At 40.7% G+C, this 24,531-nt stretch overlaps 1 protein-coding gene across 1 annotated transcript; it reads left to right on the top strand.

Moving 5' to 3' along the window:
- Nucleotides 1–542: 542 nt before the first annotated feature.
- On the top strand, nt 543–24,146 carry khnyn (KH and NYN domain containing). Its single transcript, XM_033609974.2, has 9 exons — nt 543–905; nt 3,355–3,607; nt 10,173–10,307; nt 12,820–14,600; nt 17,975–18,105; nt 18,582–18,678; nt 19,546–19,653; nt 19,782–19,883; nt 21,357–24,146. Exons 2-9 carry the CDS (start codon nt 3,389–3,391, stop codon nt 21,733–21,735), a joined length of 2,952 nt encoding a protein of 983 aa, XP_033465865.2. The 5' UTR covers nt 543–905; nt 3,355–3,388; the 3' UTR covers nt 21,736–24,146.
- The last annotated feature ends 385 nt before the right edge of the window (nt 24,147–24,531 follow it).

The raw sequence follows: 24,531 nt of genomic DNA, 5'->3' as shown, positions 1-24,531 counted from the left end.
CACATTTTACCCTGACAGAGTAAGACAGGATGTAGTGTAGGAGGTAACATCCCTCTTCCTGTCTTTGACACAGATAAACTTGCACCAAGGAAACCACTTTGTAAACACATAGTGTGGTTTGAAAAATCTGCTTATCCACTGGATAAAGACATATCTGGACACAAAATGTCTTACACACAGCCTCAGTCGGTCCTTTACAAACAAAGCCTGTCTGTCACTGAGCACAGGCAACTAGGAGTTAACAACAACAAAAAAAAAGTCAGACAGAAAAACCCCGCTTATGACGTCAGTGGAAATCCCCTTTATCTCCTGTTTGACCCTCTCACAAGACAAAACATTTTTAAAAATCTTAACATGCAGGCTTGTAACGGTTTATTTGCTGTATTAATCATTTATGTTTAATAAATAAGGAAAACAGACATAAGTCAAGGAGCATTGTGTGACTTTTTAGGCTGTTGTGGTGCATTTTAACACAATAAAAGAGCCTACAGACACATTTTGAGTGTATGGGATTGATTTAATAATATAATTCAGGTGTCACAGCGACACTATGACCCCTATACCGAGCCAGAAGTACCCGCCCTGACTGTGAGATAAGCTTTTTCCTTTAGTTTCGGTTTTGTCTTCGGGCTTTCCACCGCGGTGGTCTTGTGGTTCCAGCTCCGAGCTTCCTCATCCGCCATCCGCAGCAGCAACAGCAGCGGGACCGTCTCCGTGTCTCTTCCGTGATTCTTCCTTTCTGCTGCTGCCGTGTGTGTGTGTGTGTGACACTACAGCATGCGTTGAACTTTGGTCTGATACATGTTGTTGTTGTAGGACTGCGGAAGCCTGAGCCTGAGCTGCCTCTGTGGATCCGTAGAGCAGCTGGAAACGAAACTTTGACGGCGCACGGCGATCGAGCTCACGTAAGAAAACGACACAGAAATATTATATTTATCTTATATTATACACTTGTATTGAGCATTTTAAAAACCCTAAACTGTCTGCTGTCTGTTTCCAGCTCTATCTTTGCTTTTAAACACGTCCAACAAGTCTGTTTTAATCAAGATAAAGGTTTCACAACATTATCTGGCAATAGGCCACATTTCGTACCATGGTAATGCAATGTAATGTCAGTCTGCGTGAATAGGAGCATTGTTGGACTAAAGGAAGCTGCACTTTATATGTCACTATATTAATATTAGTGAATGCTGCAGCTTTGTTGACATGGAGTTTGCATAGGTCTGCACATCAGGTGCAAAGTTTGCTATATTCAGAGAGGAAATGAACGCTCCACTGCTTTAGTTTGACAAGTACAGTTACAGGATAGTTTTAACATTAAAAACACGTGATACAGTGAAATACAGTGCCCTGTTACACGTTTAACTGGTGGTTTTTGTCAAATACGGCTCATATTCACATAAATTAGCTACATTTAATCAGCAGTGTTTGCATTTATAACTCATACAGTAAACAATACAGTTACAACCTGTCATTTTATTGCCATGGTTACAGCATTAACAAGCTGGCATCCAGCAAAACTATACATACATATTAAAACAGAACAATTTAAATCAATGGACAAGCAGAACAAAGCAACCTCAGTTCATCTAAACATCAACATATTTTGCTTGTTTATAGATATGAAAATATATACTGTACATGTACTGTGTGTTTTAGTAACGGCACAATGACCTACTGTAAGCACAGGCTCAATCAGGGTGACTACAGCTACAATTCAATGGATTTTAAAACTGTTTTAAGATGATGTATGATTATTTTTGTGACTCTCTTTCTTATTCAAGCATAGCAGTTATGTAGGAATATTAGTTAGTTAGGTTAATCTACACTTTGCCAACACATAAGTGCATGTATATAGGTAAGAGACAGTATAAGGTCTGGTGGTGGGTTTTAGGATTTGTTTCATGAGAGCTGGACTCATTTTGACAAAAAGAAAAATAAAAGACAAAGAGAATAAAAGACCTACAGTATGTACAGTAAGTACAGGTTGAATCAGGGTGTCTGCAGGTATCAGATGCTTGAATTTGAAGCTGTTTTAATGACTATTTTTATGACTGATTTTTGGGCAAATCATTTCTTTCTTATTCAAGCACTGCAGTTATGTAAGAATATGCTTTGAACCTACACTTTGCCAGCAGATAAGTGCATGTATATAGTCAAGAGACAGTATAAGGTCTGATGGCAGGTTCATTTTGACAGAAAGAAAATAAAAGACGACAAGAATAAAACACCTACAGTATACAGTAAGTACAGGCTAAATTAGGGTGACTACAGGTATCAGATGCTTAAATTTGAAGCTGTTTTAAGATGATTAATGATTATTTTTATGACTGATTTTTGGACAAATCCCCTCTTTGTTACTCAAGCTTGCAGTTATATAGCAATATGGTTTTAAGAATTGTTTCACGCACAAGAGCGTGACTCATTTTGACAAAAAGAAAACAAAAATGGATCAATGGAATTAGATTTTAAAAATCTGTGGCGCCGACGACCTGATCACTTTTAACACCTACTTCTGACTTTTAAAGGACCTGCAGACACCCTGGGCTACATACAGTACGTACTGTAGGTGCGTGGCATTTGGAAATCGCAGCAGCGCCCACACTTACTGTCACTGAACGCTTCGACAAACGTTTCACACTTATGACTCTTGTGACACAAAGACACGCTACAGTGGTGTGAAAAGTTGGAAGGAGTTTTTTTTTCCCACTCTAAATTCACGTTTAAAATGTTGCTTTTAATTGAAAGGCATTAACTTTTAATTATGATGTGAATTTGTAATGAATAGTCCTGGAAAACTACCAGTAACTATACTACTTCCTGACAAAAATCGTCTTTGTCAGAAGAGGCAAAATATGTTTAACTTCTACAAAACTTGTTTAATTTTATGCAAATAGTTTCACCTTTATATTATAATTGTTGTTATGGACCAAAAGGTTTGATATTCTTACCAATTTTGAAGTTGCACTGAGAAATAAAACACTTCTTTAGCTTTTAAAGTCATAAAAATACACAGTCCTCACAGTGATTAAAGCAGCAACACTTTAGAATGGTAATGACCGAAAAAAAAAATGGATGTAATTATAATTTAAAACCCAAATGAGGGCATTAATTGGGGGTATGTTTTTTTCAATTTGATTTGGGGTTTTTTTTAGATAAGCAACAAAATGTAACACAAGCCAACGTAATACAGTAAACCAGTGAACAACAGGCAACGTGAGGTCACAGTGTAAAAATAGGGAGACAAAAACAACAGCAGACAATAAGATATATAGAAAAGTATAAATAAATTACAATACAATAATAAATAATAAATTATAAGTGTGTAAACATGATGTTCTGTGTTTTTCACAGTATGTGCAACACTTTGCCGCCGATTTAAGAAGGGATGGACAGTGACAAAGCTGATGGAGGAGGAGGCGGAGAGGTGGAGGATGAATTTGCGTGTGACGGGATGCTGCGTGGCTATCTGTCCTCCCTGCATGGCACCGTGGAGCGGATATTCAGGGTGGCGTTTGGCATCGGGGCGGACGACATGTCTCCTGGCAACAACGGGCAGATATGGCTGAAACTCCGAGGGCAGAGCAACAATGTGAAAGCCGCCAAAGTAAGACGAGATTTATTTGTTTAATGTTACACAATAAGAGTTGAGTCATTAGTTTGGGCAACAACTTTTGCCCCAAAATTTTGCTTCAATATTGAAACAATTTTTACATTAACATGACTTGAAGGACACAGTCTTTATCTCAACCTCTGCCACTGTGTTGATTTAAGTTTTGTTTGTAGTTTGTCAGCCTTGATTTGGAAACTTGACATTATTGGCAGTGTTAGTCCACAGCGTACTGAGATAAAAGGCAGTGTTCCTGGTAGGTGACTCATCGAGACTGACTTGAGTTTCAGCCCAACATGTGGTCAGCCTGCTGACACATGCACTCAGAATGACTGACGGCACTAAATGAAAATAAATTCTGATAATAGATGACTTAAAATTGAACTGCAAAGGTTTTAGGTCACTACACACGTACATAAGCTTCACGGAACAACCAGACTGTATATAAAGATGACAATGCTTCCTCCCAAGAGAGGAACATGAAACTTAGAAAAATGAAATGAGAATATTCCAGGCTCGTGATGTCATTTGGAGCCCGTGCAATAGCAATCTGTCATGGTGTCAGGTTCACGTAGTCTATCCAAGTGCAAGCAGAGCCATTGAGTGTGAGTACACTGATTCGTACATGTGGCTGCTTATGATGACATCAAACCCCCTTTTCATAGCATCAGGTAACTAATTAAAACCAAACTTATAAGAAACATAAACACTTGAAATCACCAGTTTCATCACGATACAATATTATATCGATTCTTTGGACAATGATACGATATTTGGCGATATTACAGAGTCTGCCATGATGCGATTTCGATCGATGTGATTCAGGGGCCTGCGATCGATATCAAATGATATTATATGATTATATAACACAGTTGGTTACAGAGGAAGCTTTTGGCCATAAAAGATAAAAACAACATAAATAATGTAAATAACCGTAACCACTTAACTGCTGTAAAATTTACTTTAACCCTATGGGCCCGAACGACGCATAGTGCGTCCAAATTCACACCTGTTCTTCTCTGTGGATTTTCTCCGCGACCGTGCGTCATAGCGAGAAGCCACGCATATCACGTGAAACAGCGGAATCATAGCTTTCCGACAAGACCAAGCACTTGTCGGTAGTCCAATGTTTTCACAATGACAAAAAATGATAAAATTTACACTAAAATTATGTATAACAGAGCTTTCACACAGCTTTGCACACACATTACTCTTGGATGGATTACTCGCGAATGCAGGCTCGCACAGAAATGCCACGTGTATCACATGAAAGTGCAGTGATACCACACACATCATTGTGCTGTCATCCCATCATGCTATAAATCCAGATTAATTGTCTACAAAATAAAAACCTGACGAATTTCTTTACAATCCATTATACAGATCTTGTTATCAGTCACTTCATATAGTGAGGAATATCGTATCTTACCACGTCTTAGGCTTGCATGTGTTTCTCCCTGTCTATCCACATTTGTAGTCCGGCTTTCAAGATGCAAATATCTCCATATTGTCCAGTTGACACTCCATCAAACTTTGTATGACAAGACCAGCCACTTCACCTTTGCACACCCAGACAACTGTAGCCTAATTATGTATGCATGACAGGGCCGTAGTCACCATATACATTGAGGGGGACACATGCCCCCCACCAATGCCCAAAATGCCCCCCCAATATATAACTGAAACTGAAAAACAACAACAAACTTTGTTTACTGCAAACAAAGTGGCAAATATTATCTTGGAGGACATCATTGCACTTGGCTGACTATTTTACTATGATCTTAGATGTAAATATTGCATGTTTCTTTCAGATAAAACTAGGGATGCGCCGAAATGAAAATTTGTGGCCGAAGCCGAATATTATTAAACGCTTGGCCGAATACCGAGTACTGAATACCAAATATCATTGTTTAGTTTTTCATTAGTTTTTGCAGATGAACCCCCTCCAGATTAGTGTTGTCACGGTACCAAAATTGGGATCCACTGTGTGATACCAGTGAAAGTATCATGGTTCTGAGTAGTATCACGATACCACAGCGAAAATGAGGCAGATGTGCCTTTTGTCATTTATGAAAAGATAAATCATTTTTCTATAATACATCAATGATATTTCAATGGAATAAATTACTTATTGACTTATTCATACTTCAAAAACAGCATCAATGAGTGATGAACATAGGGGGGATCAAAATAAAATAAATAAATAAAATAAAAATCAACAAGCCACCCTCCTCCCCTGACAGTCCCTTCATAAGTAATGAACAGTCCCTAAAGTGCGGTGAGGTTTGTGGGCTGTTAGTGCCAGAAAGAGAGAAATGTGAAAGGCTCGTTTCTCCTCTGACACGTCACATACCTGTGTTCGGCTGGCTCGGCTGTTCAGGTACTTCTGGGCAGTCATGACACCATGAAGAGGATATTATTGGAACCGACTAATCCGTCGCCGGTAAGCCTATGGCCGCCGTATTTGACAGGAATACATTAACGTTACTGTCTGTGTCTGTGACTCCCGTTCAACCCACAATCGGTGGGATTCGCCTTTCTTTTCTGCTGCTGGTTGAAATCTGTAGGCTGCTCGCACAGCGTGCTGAATGATTTAAGCCTATTTTGCTCATTCAAAACTATTTTTAGTCGCAAATGTGAGTGCCGTGACGGACGGATCGCCACACTGCCGACATTTTATTCCGCCCATCACGGCACGCCGTTTGATTGCGTTATCAAAAACACGCCGCTATTATTCGGCCTTGCTTTTAACTTATTCCACCGAATACCGAATGTGTGTTTTTTTGCAATATTCGGCCGAATATATTCGGTTACCGAATATTCGGTGCATCCCTAGATAAAACACATTTTTGACTTGTGAATGAGTCAATGGAATTTCTTGCAATAATGAAAAAATACTGGCAATCATGTCCGCCTGGCACAAACCACGTTTTGGACAGCTGTGAAGTGACAGAATGTCCCACCATCATGGTTCTTATATTGCCAGATTCCAGAGAGTCTCCCCTCTTCATATATGGCAGAATATGTCAACTTCCAACTTGCTATGGTGAGATACATGTAAAAATGTAAGAATTTAGTAACACAGATTTGTTTTTTTCATTGATATAAAAATTAATATAACATGAAATGATGGCAAATCTGGTTAGCCCAGATTGTCCTGAAAAACAACAAGATATAGCATGTGTATGTAGCCTTTATAATGACTGTGATATGGGCTTAAAAGTAAAGGCAGTAAAAATACCCCAAAAACGCCTAGGGCCCATAGGGTTAAACTGACTCTACTAAAACACAAAACAGCACATGGGATAAGTTAGCCTTCAGGGCTTTCTGTCAGAAAGTCCTTTCTGGAAGATATCGTCATTTTAACCCAAAACATGATCTTTTAAAGAAAACTCAGTAGTAACTGTCAAGGTTCAGAGACAAAACAACAGTTTTTTGCTAGTCACCCATTATTAGCTTAAGCATATTTACATTACATAAATTAGCCTAGCAGCTAGCAGACTTTTTTCTCTACTTAAAGCCTAACAAATTACATGTGACATTATTATTTTTCTTACTCACCAGTGGTTAAAGTCACTGTATCTACTGACAGGACAGCTCAGTTGAATTTCAGCCTGCATGCATGTTTTTTCAACCAAACATTGTTAAAACAGAGCAGCTAACGTTGCTGTAGTGAGAAGTTAGCGGGTTGAGATGGCTGTCCACGCGGATAATGTTAGTTGTATTTTATGTACTCTGTCTGTTTACCTGTATTTTCTCCAAAATCCAAATTATTTCCACTCTGCTGATTTACTCCACAGTAAATAACATTATCCTCATCGTCTTTCTCTCAGCTGCTCGCCATCTGTCTTAGTTGTTTGACGGTGACACAGACTTTCAAAATATATCCGTTTCCTATCTAGGGCTGCAACGATTAGTCGACTAATCAATGACTAATTGACTCTTAAAATAATTGGTGACTATTTTAGTAGACGACTAATCGGTTTGAGTCATTTTTCATGGAAAAGTACCATAAAAGTACCCCAAAATACTCTTACTGCAGCTTCTTACGTTCAAATATTGGCAGCTTTACACGCTCTCCCATGACAGTGAACTAAAACCCTTTGGCATGAGTAGGAAACAAGACATTAGATGACATAATTTTGGGGTTTGGGAGAGACAGACCGACATTTTCAACATTTTTTGATAAAATGATTAGTCGACTAATAGAAGAAATAATCGACAGAGTAGTCAACAGTTAAAATAATCGTTAGTTGCAGCCCTAATCCTATCCATAGATGGCAATATGGATCCATGCAGCCTTGTTCGCTGATCATTTTATCGATACATCGATCCAGATTGATGGATCGTTACACGCCTATTGAACATACGTCCGTGTGATAAGAACTGGCTTAAATGACAAAAAACATCTTTCAGAAAAATTTATTTGATGCGTACTTTGATCTTGTAGTTTTCACCATGTCCCATTTTTGGGAGCTGTTGTGTCGTCCATCTTTATATACAGTCTATGGTGTGCGTGTATAAAGAGAAGTGGATATAGTGTTGGAGGCGGGACCTCGGTCATTCCTATACGCGTTGCTTGGTGGCACATAAAGCTAAAATGGTTCAACTCCCATGTATAAATTACCCAGATGATCGGCACTGCTTCTGCACTGTGCGGTCCATATAGCAGGCGCACTAGAGACTTCCACTGCTACTTTAGCGCTCCATTAACTTGAATGGGGATAAAATGATTTAATCCTGTGGCCACTGATTTGCAGACGTTTGTTTTGCAATGTAAATCAATGGGAAAAGTCTATTCGGGCCGCAGGGCATCATGTGAGGGTGTAATTCCACGTTTGGCCACTATGAAAATTGGCTTCAAAGCCTGGCGCACTTCCTGGGGCCTGGACCACGTGTGTCCTCGTACAGTACCAATAAAAAACTGTATTTGCATGATTGTCAAGAACATATTCAAAGACTTATCTGCAAGGGTGTATTTCCTCTTTGCTCAGAGACAATCAATTTTGCAGCACAATATTTTTGTTTATTTTATAGTCATATATTGTCTCTCTGAAATAATCTCCTGCCCACCCAGAACACTTTGAGATAATTCACAGAGCTGACACACATTTATATCAAACCCACCATTACAGTATCCTCGCCCTAATGTAAACAACAAGGTCCCAAATGTGAATTGACAATCTTGAAATAGAAAAAGGCACAAGACTGTCAGAATGAAAATGCAAAGGTTAATAACGTCAGAGAGGCACCGTCCTGAGATAATCTATGGACAGACTACAGAGAAAAGAAGAAGCTCGACTGTGGTGTTGAGTGCAGCCTTTAAAGGTCATAGCGTTTAACCACAAGTGTTATTGGCTTAGGGTCATTAACATATAATTACTGGTGCAAATGATGACATGGATGTAAAGTCAGGTATACAAGCTTTGAAACAGGCTGTGCTCGCTGTAATTATTTCTGTTGTTCATACTGGACATTAAAAGATCTCTTCTTCATGCAGTAAACATAATTGAAGTGGGACAAAATCCACAGCCAAGAAATACATTCAAGTTTGTCTGAAGCTAGAAGAGGCTTCAGGAGTCTGAGTCAGTCAGATAAAGTGGGTATCTCCCAAATTTACTGTCTGTTTAGTAGAAAATTCCCTCTTTGTGTGTCTTTGGACAGTGTTTCCTTGTTGTGCTGCAAAAACACAAAGAGGGAATTTCATACTAAAAAGAGCGCTACGTTGGAAGACATCAGCTTGAATGTTTTTTGAAGCCTAATTTTAGCTACAGATAAACACTTAAGTACATTTTTGACTGGAATTTGTCCCCTGTCGCACCTGACTGTTATTTTAAAGAAATACTTTACTATCAGTTAGTCATGCCATGTTACTTTGAATTCATGAAGAAAACCTTTTTCCCCCCACATGCCTCCACGGAAAACGGCGAACATTACGGCCTTTAGCAAAAGCAAAACTATACCAAAACATTTATTTACAAACTCTCACATAACTTTAGTTTAATCCACGTCTCATTTATCTGTTCTTTATCTAGATCATCCGATCTAGATAAGTTTCACTTTCAGTTAAGTTTTAAATACCAAGGTTTTAGTGTTTGGGAAGTTTTGATTTTTTTGGTACAGTTTTGCAGTTGTTATACATGGTCCTCAATCAATCAATAAATCAATATATCCGCCATTTTGAGGGCATGTGAGAAAGACAAGGTGAAATGTCATAACTACTTATAATTGATATACAAATGGTCATTTTGTGAGAAAAGTATTCCTGGACCACGACCCACCAGCTGGGAACCACTGCTTTTTACAGTGTAATAATGATATAAATAGTATAAAGTTTGAAACCATATCTGCTGATAAAGACCATATGATAACCTCGAGAACAAATGAGTAAGCTGACACTGAGTTTTGTCAACTGCTGTTTTCAGTGCCAAGAATGGACCGAAAGTACTGATATTATATGATGAACTTTAACAGCTGTTTTTTCCAAAATGGATGCATATTATTTAGATTTTTTCAGTAACTACTCCAGTATTTTCACAGTAATAATATTTCTGTCTTGTAGTTATTTGTGAAAGGACTTGTGAACCAGGAGGAGCAGCAGGAGGTTTCTTATCCCGGGGTTCTTCACTGCATCTTCTGTGGAGCCAGAGGGCTGTTCATGGACTGCCTGACAAAAAACACCTCGGCACATATAGTGGTAAGTGTTGCATTATGGGTCTTTGTTTAGGCGACATTCAAACGTCACAAAGCAGATATTGGGCTTGGAACTTTTGTATTTAGTTACCCAGAATAAAGGAGGAGAGCCATCAAAAGCAGAGTGAGGAGTGAGGAACCCAATTTTTCTGCCTATATTTGTGACACTTTGGTAAATTTGCATCTTTAAAGTATGTCAAATAGCAGTTTCTATGTGCAATGTATCCATGGGTGTACAGACAACTATCACTGGATTACTTTTATATTGAAGAAAACTTAAAACAATGTGTTTCTCAAGCAAGTTGTGGAGTTGCAATGAACATCTTTATTCTATGATTTCAAATCAGATTCACAGACATTTATTAGCGATGGACATAAAAATTATTATTATTATTATTATTATTATTATTATAAAACATAATGGTACCCTCTGAAAGTATGAGTCATGGTGAATTTAGAAATATGTGTAGCTTGTCTGCATGTACAAAGCAGTACACTCACTCAGTATCACTCACTTCCGTCATGTACAAATCCCCCACCAGCATACTTAGTGTGCCATTTTTTACTGATGATGCAATAATGATATTGACTAATAATGTGGTGTCTTGCACTCTTGTTATTCTTAAAAGAAATTACACTATTAGTCAATTGCATTGGTTTAAAATGTGTCACACCCCGTATGAGGTAACAGCTGTCTCCTAATGTGACACTGTGACATTGTCATTGGGAATTTTTAACCTATTAATAATGTATTTTGTTTGAACGCAAATTTTCAGCTCAGGGAAGTTATATTACTTTTTACAACTTTCTTTTTCACTATTAGTTGCTACTTGTTGCTACAAATTCCTGGAAATCCCTTATTAATGTGTCATTACCCCTTAAGTGGAATAACAAGTAAAGGGTTTTTCAACCTGACTTACCTGATCAGTGTATTCCAAAGAAGCTGTCATGTCCAGACTGTGTATCATGTTGTTAGTTTGTTGTTAGAGTGGTGAACCCGGCGGAGAATATTCTAAAGTAGTGGTTCCCAACTGGTCCAGCCACAGGGTCCAGGATTCCCGTTAGTTGTTAGTTCAAGGTCCACACAGTTTAATATATTCAGCATCATACTTGCATTTGGCCGCGTCGTCAAGCTAGCTTGCTGTCTCTGTTTAGTAGCTGTCTGTTAGTCACTCACTCTAGTTTAAGTTTAAGTTTAAGTTTATTTCTTTTATTAATCCCCTGAGGAGAAATTCAATGTTTTCACTCTTGCTTGTCAATTACACACAGGTCCGAAAGACACACACATGCACAAACAGGACCTATACATGCACAAATTGGAGAGATGTCAGAGTGAGGGGGCTGCCCTTGGTGAGGCGCCCCGAGCGGTTGGGGGGTTCGGTGCCTTGCTCAAGGGCACCTCGGCAGTGCCCAAGAGGTGAACTTGCACCTCTCTAGCCACCAGTCCACGCTCCATATTTTGGTCCGGACGGGGACTCAAACAGGCGACCCTCCGGTTCCCAACCCAAGTCCCTATGGACTGAGCTACTGCCCCCCCCATTATGAGCATTTATACTTGACTGATTCGAAAGGCACCTAAATCACACATAAGATATGGGTTAATAGCGATAATATTAAACAAAAGTACAAAGCTCCATTATAACTGGCAAGGTTCATGGACACAAATACAACATGCTAATATTTTTAGCAAAAGCCTATCACATTTTACATTCCATAAATTAGCCTAGCAGCAAGCGGATTATATACTAAGCCAGGATTCAGGAACAACATAAATATTTGACAAAGGTAAAGGTGGCTTAATTGTAACTCACAAGGTTCACTGATAAAACACTTAACACTTGGCGAGACACGTTTTCCCAACATATACAACATGCTAGTGCTATTAGCATAGGCTCATGACAGTTCTCATTGTATGAATTAGCCTAGCAGCTAGCGGAGTTTTTCCCCTACTCATATGAAGCCAGGAACAACATAAACATTTAACATTTAAGGTAACTTAAACAATAGTCTTATTCTAGATATGTTTTCCCCACATTTACAACATGCTAATGATATTAGCATAAGCTCATGACATTTCTCATTGCATGAATTAGTGACTAGAGGACTTTCTTCTACTCATATGAAGCCAGGATAAATCACACACAAGACCTAATATGCTTTTTTTGTGGAGGATTTATTGTCTTCAAAATTTATTGTTTCTTATCTGCGAAATAAAAGAAAATAAAAACTTTGGTTCCACAGAAGGAAATGGTTTCAGCTGACAAAAGTAAACAGGATGTCTGTGACGCAGCGACATATAGTTACATTTCTAGGGAGGGTGCAGGTCAGGCCACTATAGGCTACAGCATAGGATACGGTGTAGGGTACGCATCTATTGTACCTGAAGCACCAGCGCAGCTGCTTGCATAGTTTAAACACAGGGCTTTTTTCAGTCTCAAAGTCCACTTCCAGTTTTATTTTGCTGTCATTAAGAGGACCAAGATTAATGTCTTTTTGTTTTCCTTTCATCAAACCAGGTTGGATCTCCTGGATTCCTGCTTATATCGGGTCTTGCGGAGCCGGTGGTGCGAGCCTACTCCCTCATTACAGACCTGGTGGACCGATATGAGGGCACACAATCCAGACGCTCAGAGATTGGAGACAGAGGTCCTGGCGAGTCTCTGGAATCACGCCGGGCATTCAAAACTCTAGTGGAGAAATGGGAGGACAAGCACATCTTGGATCTTCTGGTGCTGCCAGGGTCAGTGAAGGAAATCCTGCTGGATTTGGTGAAAGAATCAGGGCTTGGATCAAGCCCCATCCCGGCACTGACAGATGGAAATGCAGGAGTAAGATCTCTTGAGGGTTCGGAGGGTAGATGGGACAAACCATCCGCCGTTACGTACACACTCCCCGAGCCTTCCAGGACTACTGATAGGTGGGTTGAAGGGATGACTGCAAGTTTGGGGAAAGACTCCGCAGCCAAGAACTCCTTATTTGAGTTTTTATCCATGTCAACTGGCACCCGAGGGAGAGCAGAGGGGGCAGAGCAAAGACTTGTGCATTCTCCACAGGAGATGGGAGAAGAGGAGCAGCTGGAGCCAGCGGCAACATTGGGAACCAAAGCAAAAGGGGCACGAGGGGAGGAAGAAGAGGAGCTACAGATGACAGTAGGAAACAAGGAGTTCTGGCTTCTTTTGAAGTTCTTCACAGCCATGGGGTACACAGAGGACGTGGTGAAACGAGTCCTTGCTCGAACGGGACCTAAAGAGGCCTCGCAGATACTGGATGTGGTTCAACAGGAGCAGGATCGCAGTGACCGGGAGCAGACACAGAAAAATCAAGACGGTGTTGCCTTGAACCAAAGTGAGAGGAACCGACCTTGCGAGACGGAGCACAGAGAAGACGAAGAAATGGAAGTAGGAGGAGATGAGGTGATGCGTAGTAATGGAGAGGTGGGAGATGCGTGTGAGGGAGCAACAGGAAGCACGAGACACTTAAAGGAAAAAGGTATTACAGAAGAAAAAGAGGAAGGGCAGGAGGAAGACTTTGTCCTGGGAGTGGTAAAGAAAGCGGCAGCCAGCTGTGGGTACATGGAGCAGAAAGTGGCCAAAGTCTACAACATGTTGCCTGATGGATCCACTCACCAGCTGCTCCTGGAGCTGCAGAGAGAGGGGAGCAAAGACACAGACGCCTTCAGGGAGGGACCGAGAGAGATGGATGATGTGGTGCTGGAGAAAGAGTGGCCAAGAGTTGGACCATCAGAGGACAAAGCAAGAAAAAATGAGCTTTTCGTACCTGCAGAAAAGAGAAAATCTGACGATAAAGGACGAGTAGAAGTTCCAAACCTTACTGCACCTGAGTTAAATAAATACCATAAACTCACACACTCACAAACTCCACACCAAGTCATCGTCCCGGAAGTCAAAGGGCCACCCATGTCTGTTTATCCCTCATCCCATGATCCTCCACTCCATTTCCAATCCAACAAACAATATGACCAAACCACGCACTGGCTTAATCCATCCATGTCAAAACTAAATCATCAAACCCATGACAATGTCTTGAACCCAAAGTCTTCTAACTCTTTAAAACAAACGCTCCAAGCCCCTCAACCCCCCATCCTCAGGGGGAACGACTCATCTCCCACCCTAGCTAGGGAAAGACAGGGCTTCATAGCCCCGTCTTCAGTGGTGGTGACAGGGGAGCAGCGTTTCCTGGAGGGCCTCCAGATGCCCTTCGACCTTCAGCTAACAGACAAACCAGGTGACCCGAAACTGAGGACTATCATTATTGACGGAAGCAATGTGGCCATGAGGTAGGAACAGAGTTTGTTGTAAACATTCTCTAAAGTGTATATTTCATAATATTCTAATTGATTTGTTATCAGGGTTGATATTAGATAGAAATTTAGGTTGGGTGTGTCCTATTTGCTGTTTTAGGACAGATGGTTGAATAAAAGGGCTTGTTCTGACATTCAAAACTTATTTACATCAGGGTTAAGAATCTACATGTTATCTATCTACATTTTAAAAATGAAATATCAAAAGCCTTGTGCAGTGGTGCAATGTGCCAAAAACTATACACACTGTTTCATGTGTTTAAGGTTCCCTGTGCAGTTCCCTTGCAAAAAGGGCAAACAAATCAATGTTTATGTTCATTGCTTCTCACCAAAACCCATTGTGTTTATCCTTGAGGTCTAACAAACACATTAAATGCATTTGCCTACTCACAAAACATTTGCAAAGCAATCTGGTTCAGTTCACATATTAAAACAGTTATTTTTGCCTTTGTATTGTCAAATGTTGTGGATGGTACCAAGAGAACGACTACGTTCCACCCCGTTCTTTCGTCACCTGTCTGTTGAGGTACCCAGCACACTGATCCAATAGTAGAGGGTGGAACGAGAAACACTGCAGTCCGTTGATTGATCAACAGAGAATCATCAGTCTTACTTGACAAGGACAGAGACTCAAACACATCCTGTTCTTTTTGTTCTAAGTATGTTGGTGTGCAACCACATGCCATGGACAATCAACGAGGTGCAGATGTTCCTCTGCATTGCAAGAGCTGGATGGAGCAGTGACCCAGCCGGCACCAGAGATCAATATAATGTAGAAAGACGTTCAATTTTGGCTGGAATGATTATCAGGTTGACAGTATCTAATGACGTTAGAATTAGCAGAGATTGGGTTTCAGTCCCCATACCTTAAAGCGTCCTACAGACTGTGAGATTTTAGCGATCTTATAAGTTTAGTGCAAGCTCCACTGTGCGACATGGATCTCATAAACTTTGGCACGACATCAAGTTTGATGTATGCAGACAGTACGATGACAGCATCTACTGAAACACAAGCTACGATGTTCGATGCAGTAGCTTCCCATACTGAGCGCGCAAGGATGCTGCACGGGTTATTACTTCTCCGACTGTAGAGCACAACATAGAGGGTCACATTATTAAATAACCTAAAGTTTTGTGTCCACTATATACTGCAGTGTGTCTGTGTGTGTGCTTGCTAGCTGCTAGGTTGCTCACCTGACAGCTACAACTTTGCAGCTATTTTTGTCCATGCTTCGTCCTGAGCTAACAGACTCTGAGCCTGTCACACATTCAAACATCATACAGGCAAGGCTTCTGCTGCCACAACTCCCCAAGGTTTTCCTCTTTGCTGGAATCCCACATATTTCTTTTAGTGGCTTTTGCCTCCATGGCAAGCTGCTATTTGTTTGTTTGTTTGGGTTTAGCGCCAGTGCGTAACTCCATGCTGCATTTCTATTGGTTGGTGCGTAGACGTAAGTTGTAACAGCAGTCACACAGTGAGATGGTCATCCATCATTTCTGACACTGTCAGAATTTTATCCTAGACTGTCTTTGATCACAAGACCGTGACAACAACCATCCTTGAACAAGGACCATTGTTTTAGGGCCATAACCAAAGATATCGCCACATTTCTTTCATGTTGGTTCTCTTTCGTCTGGGACAGCCCAAACTCACACAGCGTCTACCGGGCTTAAGATTGAATGTTGTTATTTAATGTTGAAATGAGTTTGGCACAAGATGTTTGGAAGATGTTGGATTTTGGTTACTGAAAACACAATCTGGAAATCCATCGGTAAAAAAAAAAAAAAAAACAGGATTTTTTTTTTTTCTTCCTTGACCTCTGGAGGCACAGCCCGGAGTTTTTCGACTAACGGAAGTGCAGGGGCCTCGGTGATCGCTCACACCCTTCACTTCCGGCCGTGCCCCCAGGGAATTGCCGTGTTGTCGTTACAAATACTTCGGGTAGAAAACCAGCAGAGTTTAGCTATATATCACATTTTTCACGTCACTATATCACCGTGTAGACTAATCTGATGTTTGTTAACTCTATAAACACAATGACTGAACAAAATGACTATTTCTGTGTGCACATTATGTAATTAATAACATGGTTATCATAGATTAGCTGGGCTAACCGTTAGCGGTGTCTGTAATCACCATAGACTGTAATAACTCAATAAACGGTCCGTGAATAAAATATTTTTTCCAGCGGATATCTTAGTTACAACATGATTGAGCTAGCAAAGCAGTTTTATGTTGCTATGTGTGGTATTTATTCAGTTTTGGGAAATCACGATGTCTAGAAAGCATCAGTGGCTGCAGCTGACAGGGACAGTTAGCAAAGCTAACATCAGCACGTCATCTCTTAAAAGCCTCCCGTTGTCGGTTACGACATGAAACTACTCCAGTTAGCTCAATCATGTTGTAACTAAGACATCCACTGGAAAAAAAAATTTTTTTTTACGTTGACGAGACGGTGTTTTGGGTGGAGCAGTCGCTATGGATGTGGAGCTTGCTGTTTCTGTAGGTACACATTTCCTGGGGACACCTGCACGTCTCGGCCATGCCCCCTCCATTGTGATTGGCTAAAGCGCAGCATCGTTCAAACTCAAAGCCCCACCCCCCTCTCTAGTCGTCTTTCACACAGAGCTGCCGACAGATTCTACAATGTAAATTGCAGAATCTGTCTTGAGAGATTACTGAAAACAGAACTCAAACCCAACAAAATATCAACGTCATCTATCGTCAGTATTCAAAGTCAAATTGATGTTGGCATTACACATTGTCCTGCCGACATTTAAGAGTGCTGTCTGAGGTGGAAACATGAAAAAGATGTAGGGTTTAGGCACCTGGACTGATGGGTTACGAACCATTTCAAAGGATACTATACCAAAAGCGTTTGGTGGAAACATGGCTATACAAACAAAATGAGGACCCACTTGTAAAAACATTGCTCTTTAGCACTACTAGTGGTCAGAAACTCCACACAATACCTTTAATAGCTCAGAAAGCGACACATAAGTCATAAAATCTGTTGATATTAGACTATAGAATCTGTTTTTTAAAACATTATTGGATACTCTGGATGCTGATGCAGTAGGAGAGTTTGTCTGGGTGTTGGTTAAAGAGCTTTTGCTGCTGCTGGACAAAAAAGCCCCACTTCCTACTGTATTTGTTTAGAACAGCAGCTGTTAAATGTTTAAAACTGGGTATTAATGGGTCCAAATCGTGTTCATGTCAAAGACAGAGGAGCAAAATGCAGAGATCAGCGTTAGAATGCTAGTTAAGTTTCATATTAGGATGCTTTTCATCATGATTTGGTTTAGTTATACACCTCTGCATACAGTGTTCTGTTCCATGTTTTCCACAGTCACGGGTTGGGTCACTTCTTCTCCTGTCGAGGAATCGCTCTGGCCGTCCAGCACTTTTGGGACCGAGGCCATCGTCACATCAGCTGCCTCCTGCCGCAGTGGAGACAGAAGAGCGACCCCAGGATCAAAGGTAACAATTCCTGTTTCTTGTGTAGTGTTTTAAACTTGGCATCTTTATCATGGAAACTAAAAGAATTCTAATAGTTTGCATTGGCATTTGCACATGTAATTATTTCCATTATTGATTCATCTCCAGATTGTTTAATATTTATTCTTCTTTACAAGACCAAATATTAGAACTAGAGCAAATTTATCTTAACTTTATTTAACAGCTGATAAGCAACCTCCTCCAGCATTTTGTTGAACACAACTCTGAGAAAAGCAGTTTCCAGTGTAGCTTTTGTTGCCACAGTTTACCCTCATTAAATTCATCGTGTGGTTTTAAAACGACAAAGGCCTCCGCGCTTCCCTGCGTGTGTGCCGCCTGTACTTGAGTCACACATTAAGGAGGAGAAAACAAATCAGGTTTTTTGGCGAACATGTGGGCGTGTGTTTTTTCCTGTCAGCGCAGACTAAACATAGCATTGTTTGTTCCTGCCCTCTCAGAGCAGCACTATCTGACTGAGCTGCAGAAGCTGGGCCTGCTCTCCTACACGCCCTCCAGAGAGGTCCAGGGCAAGAGGATCAGCTCGTACGACGACAGGTAGCCACAATACTGCTATACAGTAAAAAGTATTTGTTAGTCTTGTTGTCTGTGTTGTTGTAACAGGTGGAAACACGGACCTGGAGATTAGAGAAGCATGTGTATTAAAGAAAGTTACTGGTGCCCCTCCTTATTTTGTTTTACACAATGATACAGTAAATTTTTGTTTGTAAAATTGTAAATATCCTCATGAAAATTGGATGCAGGCTACTGTGCAGTTTAGCCAGTGGCATAAGGCGCTAGTGTGTGATATTGTGCACATATGGTCTCGTCACTTGACACTGGACAACATCATCATCCATATTACCCAACAATCATCATTGTATACCTGTATATAACAAAAAATACCAAAGAAAATAAAAAATATGAATTTTAACTTTGTGCCATACTTCGAAAAATATTAATGTTCATTACCATTTTCAATGACACTGAGGGAATAAAATTGTATATTTTTATGATCAGTTAAATATGATGAGGCTATTACATGGCAACGTCTCCCTTCTTGGCTAGAAGCAGAAAACAGCAGAATGAAAACAGTATTCCCCTTGAGGTGGCGCACGTGTTGGAAAGCCTCTGAGCCTGTCACACATTCAAACAGCAAAGTGCAAATAAGCAGTGTTATGTAAATATCATTATATCTTACATATTTTAGCAATTCTTTCTGGTTTGAGTATATGTGAGTGAACTATGAACAAACACAAAATCAGCTTTGACCCAGAAGACAGTATGAAAGTTGGACTCTGCATTTGTGTTGCTTTCAGCCCATTCATAAATGTTTAAAGGGGACCAGTGTGGAGTGCCAAAAACCAGAAGATTTTCAGTTCTCTTCCAGGCTGCTTTGAAACCTTTCACTTCCCGTTTCCTCAGATTTATGCTGCAGCTCGCTCAGAAGACAGACGGAGTCATCGTAACTAATGACAACCTGAGAGACCTTTCAGACGAGTCACCTGTATGGAGGGACATCATCAAAAAGAGGTGAGATATCTGTGTCTAAATAAATGCAGTATTTTATCAACCTAAATACTCAGACATTTACTCTTATTGTAAGCCCCCTGTATGACAGCGCTTAATGGGATGGTTTCTCATGTTTCCTCCACATGCAGACTTCTTCAGTACACGTTTGTCGGGGATCACTTTATGGTGCCGGACGACCCTCTGGGCAGAGGAGGACCACACCTGGACGACTTCCTACGCTCAGAGCACAAGTATTAACAGCCACACACACTTATACAGATAGACACAGTGACATGTTTTAAAGGGGAACTATTGTGCTTATTTTCAGGTTCATACTTGTATTTTGGTTTCCTACAAGAAAATGTTTACATGCTCTGTCTGAGACCCAAAAAAGCCAAGTCTGCTCTGATTGGTCAGCCTTTCTGGGTCTTCCATATCTCAGCATTTGGAAATGACTGTAACAGAGAATAGCAGCCCCTTTTTGCGGTGAAAACTTAACAATAAAACATTCTAAACACAACCGCACATGTTCCAGCAGGCATATGATCCTAAATTGGAGAGAAATCAACAATATCAGCAACCAAGATTACATGTTTAGTGTTAGCATGTAGCTACATGTAGCAGTGTACTTGCATCCGGGGAATTATTGTTAGGGAGAAAAGCAGCCCATTTTTTAAAGATTGAAATTACCAGTAGAAGCTTTTAAATACAACAGGACGTGTTCCAGCAGGAATATGTATAGTCTCTGGAGTCTGTCCACAGCTGTGGGGAAAAAGCTGTTCCCTAGCCTGGTTGTGCATGTGATGGGGGCTCTCAGTCTGCCTGAGGAAAGGGTGATGAAGAGGGGGTGTCCGGGGTGTAAGGGGTACGACTTTATGTTTGAGGTCCGTGTGAGAAGACGGCCTGAGTGGACGTCACAAAGATGTGGTAGGGGGAAGCCGATGATCCTCTCAGCTATCTTGACAACGCGCTCCAGGTCTCCAGCAGTATGTTATCATACTCTCAATTGTGCAGTGGTAAAAGAGGATCAGAAGTTCCTGAGGAAGTCTGTTACATTTCAGGGTCCTCAGAAAGGCTCACTTGATGATGTGGGAAGTGTTCAGACTCCAGGTCTGGTCCTCAGCTATGTGCACCCCCAGGAACTTAAAGCTTGCAACCCTCTACCTCTTCCCCATTCCCTATGTCGTTGTCCTTGCTCCAGGCGCACAGGGTCTGGACTTCCCTGTAAGCTGCTTCATTGTTTGATATGGGTCCTGCTATGGTTGCGTCGCATGCAAATTTGGCACCAAGGCAGTTGGTGTTGTGGGAGGGAATACAGTCATGGGTAAAAACCGAGTAGAGGGCTGGACTGAGGATGCAGGCTTAAGGGATGCCGGTGCAGAGAATGATGGTGGAGGATCAGACCAGGCATTGGCAACCAAGATTACATGTCTAGCCTTAGCAAGTAGCTACATGTAGCCATGTAGGCTACGTGATGTAAAAACTGCAGTAGCCTAGCAGAAGCAGGCTACTTATTTGAAACTTTAGCCACGGTCAGTACGAACATCTGACATTGTAACTTTATTTATATGACAGAAAATAGAGAAAAGCATAATAGACCCCACTTAAAATTAATCCAAAGATGCTTTCGCTGCTGTTTTTACAGGGTATCTCAGAAACTTTTTGTTTATTAGTTTCAGGTGAGCAAAATACCTCTATATAATACCTCCTTTGCTTCCTCTCAGGACTCCTGACCCAGGAAACCACTCTTTTGCCTGTGTTGCCACCACGTTCCCTTCCTCCAAACCTCCGCGCTCCCAAACGGAGGTCCTGAACTTCCGTGACCGAACATTAGGTGGAGCTCTGAATACAACAGCAGGCGGAGGGAGCCGGGGCAAACGGAGAGGACATGGAAAGGCATGGAACATGGGACACCAGCAGTGGGAGCTTGGAGCTTCGGGACCGGGGTTCAGGGCAGACAGGAGCCTGGAGGAAACGGCCAGCCTGAGAGAGCAGCTCTGTCAGGTTTTTCCGGGTCAGGACAACATGGTGGCGCTGGTGCTGCAGTGCCACCCAGCAGAGACGGACATAAATGTGCTGTCTGATCGGATGCTGGAGCAATAGAACAAGACATCTGAACAGAACAAGTGTTTTCCCCAGGTTAATTCAGACTTTTTTTTACCCTGAATTATTCCCTGGTTTGACTACAATAAAAATGATTAATTTGCAGTTGTAAAGATTTTATGAAAAGACGAACTTTCTGTTGACGATCAAACACATATAATTCAACTATGATGTTCTACACGTGAATACAGGTTCTTGGTCTGGTGTATTCCCTCCCACGTCTGCTGGTTGACTGTCATCTGTCAAATAATTGTAAAATTATTATAGATTGGAGTTAGCTTTACCCATACATGAAAATTATAACCTTTCCCCAGTCCACTGTTGTTTGTATAGTTTTATATCCTGAGCAATATGTCCATATAAATATAAGTTTTATTCAGCAGAGCAGCTAATGACGTTAACCTGGTCAGCTCTATCCCTTTGTAATTTGTTAAGAAAAGTAGATTCAAAACCCATCAAGCAGGGTTGGACTAGTTCTCCCTACAGCAAGATAGTGTAACCACATTATGTAAATTCAGCTTCCTTGTTGTCGGAGCTGGGACAAGACCAACTTTGTCAAATTTTCCAGTAGCAGCCGCTTTTTGAACACTTTTGTCTGCCCTTTCCAAAGCGATCTAGCCTCCTCCTTATCTTCCAGGGGCCTCAATTCATCCTCCCATCTACCTCTCCTCCATCTTTGCTTCCTTCTCTGTTATCGTCCTGTGTTCTTCCTGTTTAGGTGAAACTGGGAAATAAATGAGGCTAGAAAAGGAAAGGTGGATAGAGATTGTAAAAGTTGCTACCCTTAAGCAAAGGGAATATTTGGTGCAAGAGAAACTACATTGAATTAGCCACAGTTAGCAGTAATGTGCAGACGACATGATCAGACACCTTTCTTCCACTGAATCAGTTGTTCACTGGAGATCATGTTGATAACCCACCTTCTAATTAGGGATACCTACCCCAGTAGGGATTTTACTTTCAGTCTTCAAATGAATTTATATGCTGGACTTTCATGGATGACAATGGGGTCATTTGGTCAGCTCAACACTTCGGTCCAGACAGAAATATCTCAATGACTATTTGATGTACTGGCACAAAATTTCATACGAACATTCATGTTTCCCAGAGGATGACTCCTAAGGATTTCTCACATCATGTGGGTCATTAAAAAATAAACTGTAGACAAATGAGACAAGTTTGTTTTAGCAAAATAGTATTTAACTTCCCACTGCTCTTGAAAGCTGCAACCATCGCTGTCAACTTTATGCTTCCCTGCTTGTTTACGGTCTGTTTATGGATACATATTAGTTCCGCCTGCGTAGTTCCTGTTTGGTACAAACTGTATGAATGTCCTGCCAATGTAAGGTGAACAGAGAAATTTGAACTTGATTGTGTCTTAGATCACGAAGTACATTTTGAAAGACATGCCATGGGCCATCTGAAATCAGTCCGTGGGCCATGATTAGCTCCCAGGCCTGATTTTAGCCATGCTTAACTTTGACGATCCACCCATAGCGCGACAATCAGCACATTGAATTAAAACCAAAAACCTTCAAAGCTAATGACATTTCCATCAACTGCAGCCGTACTCAGTGTCTAATTAGCAAATGCTAGCATGCTAATTGAACAAACTACCATATGAAACCTGCTAACCTTGAGCATGTTTGCATGTTATCATGCTGATTTGAGCATTTAGCTTGAGTATAGCTTCACAGAGCTCCTAGCATGGCTGTATATTCTTGTTTAATGTCTTAAAAACATGAGCAATATGTAGTGACATCTATCAAACGTCCTCCTCAGGTGACGTGTCAGTCAGTCGTAAGTCAGCTTGGGAAAAAATCAAATTTGTGTAAGGTGCCATTTTTAGGAAAGGGTTGCTATCTGTGAGAAACGTCCTTTTTAGAACAAGAGCAATATAAAAATGTCAACTTCTGTCTGTTATTCTGAATTTACTGTAACCTTCTATACCTGTTATTGTACTTGTTAAAATTTTATAGCTTCCTGTTTGAACAAAGGAAAACAAATATTGCAGACAATAAGGTGTGAGAGGCACGTGGGTAATACTGACTATAGTTGTGATTAGTTATATCACCAGCTGTGGGGATTGATGTCATTTTGCAATGCCAGAATAATACTAAACCAATCCTTTGAATATTCTGTAAACTTAATTTGTAAAATGTATATTTTTTAACTTATTTTAAGCAGGCGTGAGTGTGCCTATGTGAGGAAACTGTGCTTCAGGAGGGGAGATCGAACCAAAAGATGATAGCAAGTGATTTTTTTCATCCATCTTTGACACAGCTCACAGATATAACCATTGTATTTGTTTTGTTTATATATATGTTTGTATGTACATTTTAACAGCTGAATGCTGAGTTCTGCCCATGTTTCTGCATTAAATATTTCTTTATTAAAAGGATTCAAATAAATCTAAGTTACTTTTTCAAGTGTTTCTATGGTACTCCGTGTCTCTGAATTACTTATGTCTGTTTTCTCTGTCCTGGAATCAACAGCTTGAAATGATCCTGTATCTACAATATTGGAAGCAAAACACTGAACCTACTTCTTCATAAAGATGTCATCAGAGCTGGAGCTACAACAGTGTGGCACAGAGATTTTAGGGGTCATCAACGACCCGTTACGCATTAATTTGGGGATTTCTAAGGTCAAAAGACATCCAGGTTGAAACAGAGCTGAATTTGGTTAACGTCTAGGTGACGTGTAATCAATGTTTCAGCTACTTTGAATGACAGAAGATTGAAAAAACATTGGCTGATCTGATGAGTCTGGATTTCTGCTGCCACATTCAGATGG

The sequence above is a fragment of the Epinephelus lanceolatus genome, chromosome 22 (genome assembly GCF_041903045.1).
Source record: "Epinephelus lanceolatus isolate andai-2023 chromosome 22, ASM4190304v1, whole genome shotgun sequence".
NCBI classification, from domain to species: domain Eukaryota; kingdom Metazoa; phylum Chordata; class Actinopteri; order Perciformes; family Serranidae; genus Epinephelus; species Epinephelus lanceolatus.
This window is presented reverse-complemented; position numbering and strand designations above follow the sequence as displayed.

Excerpts from the sequence above, each read along its gene's own strand:
- khnyn (XM_033609974.2), top strand. The coding sequence starts at position 3,389 with ATGGACAGTGACAAAGCTGATGGAGGAGGAGGCGGAGAGGTGGAGGAT. Across the intron at positions 14,601-17,974 it reads GGAAGCAATGTGGCCATGAG|TCACGGGTTGGGTCACTTCT; the intron begins GTAGGAACAGAG and ends TGTTTTCCACAG. Across the intron at positions 19,654-19,781 it reads AGGGACATCATCAAAAAGAG|ACTTCTTCAGTACACGTTTG; the intron begins GTGAGATATCTG and ends CTCCACATGCAG.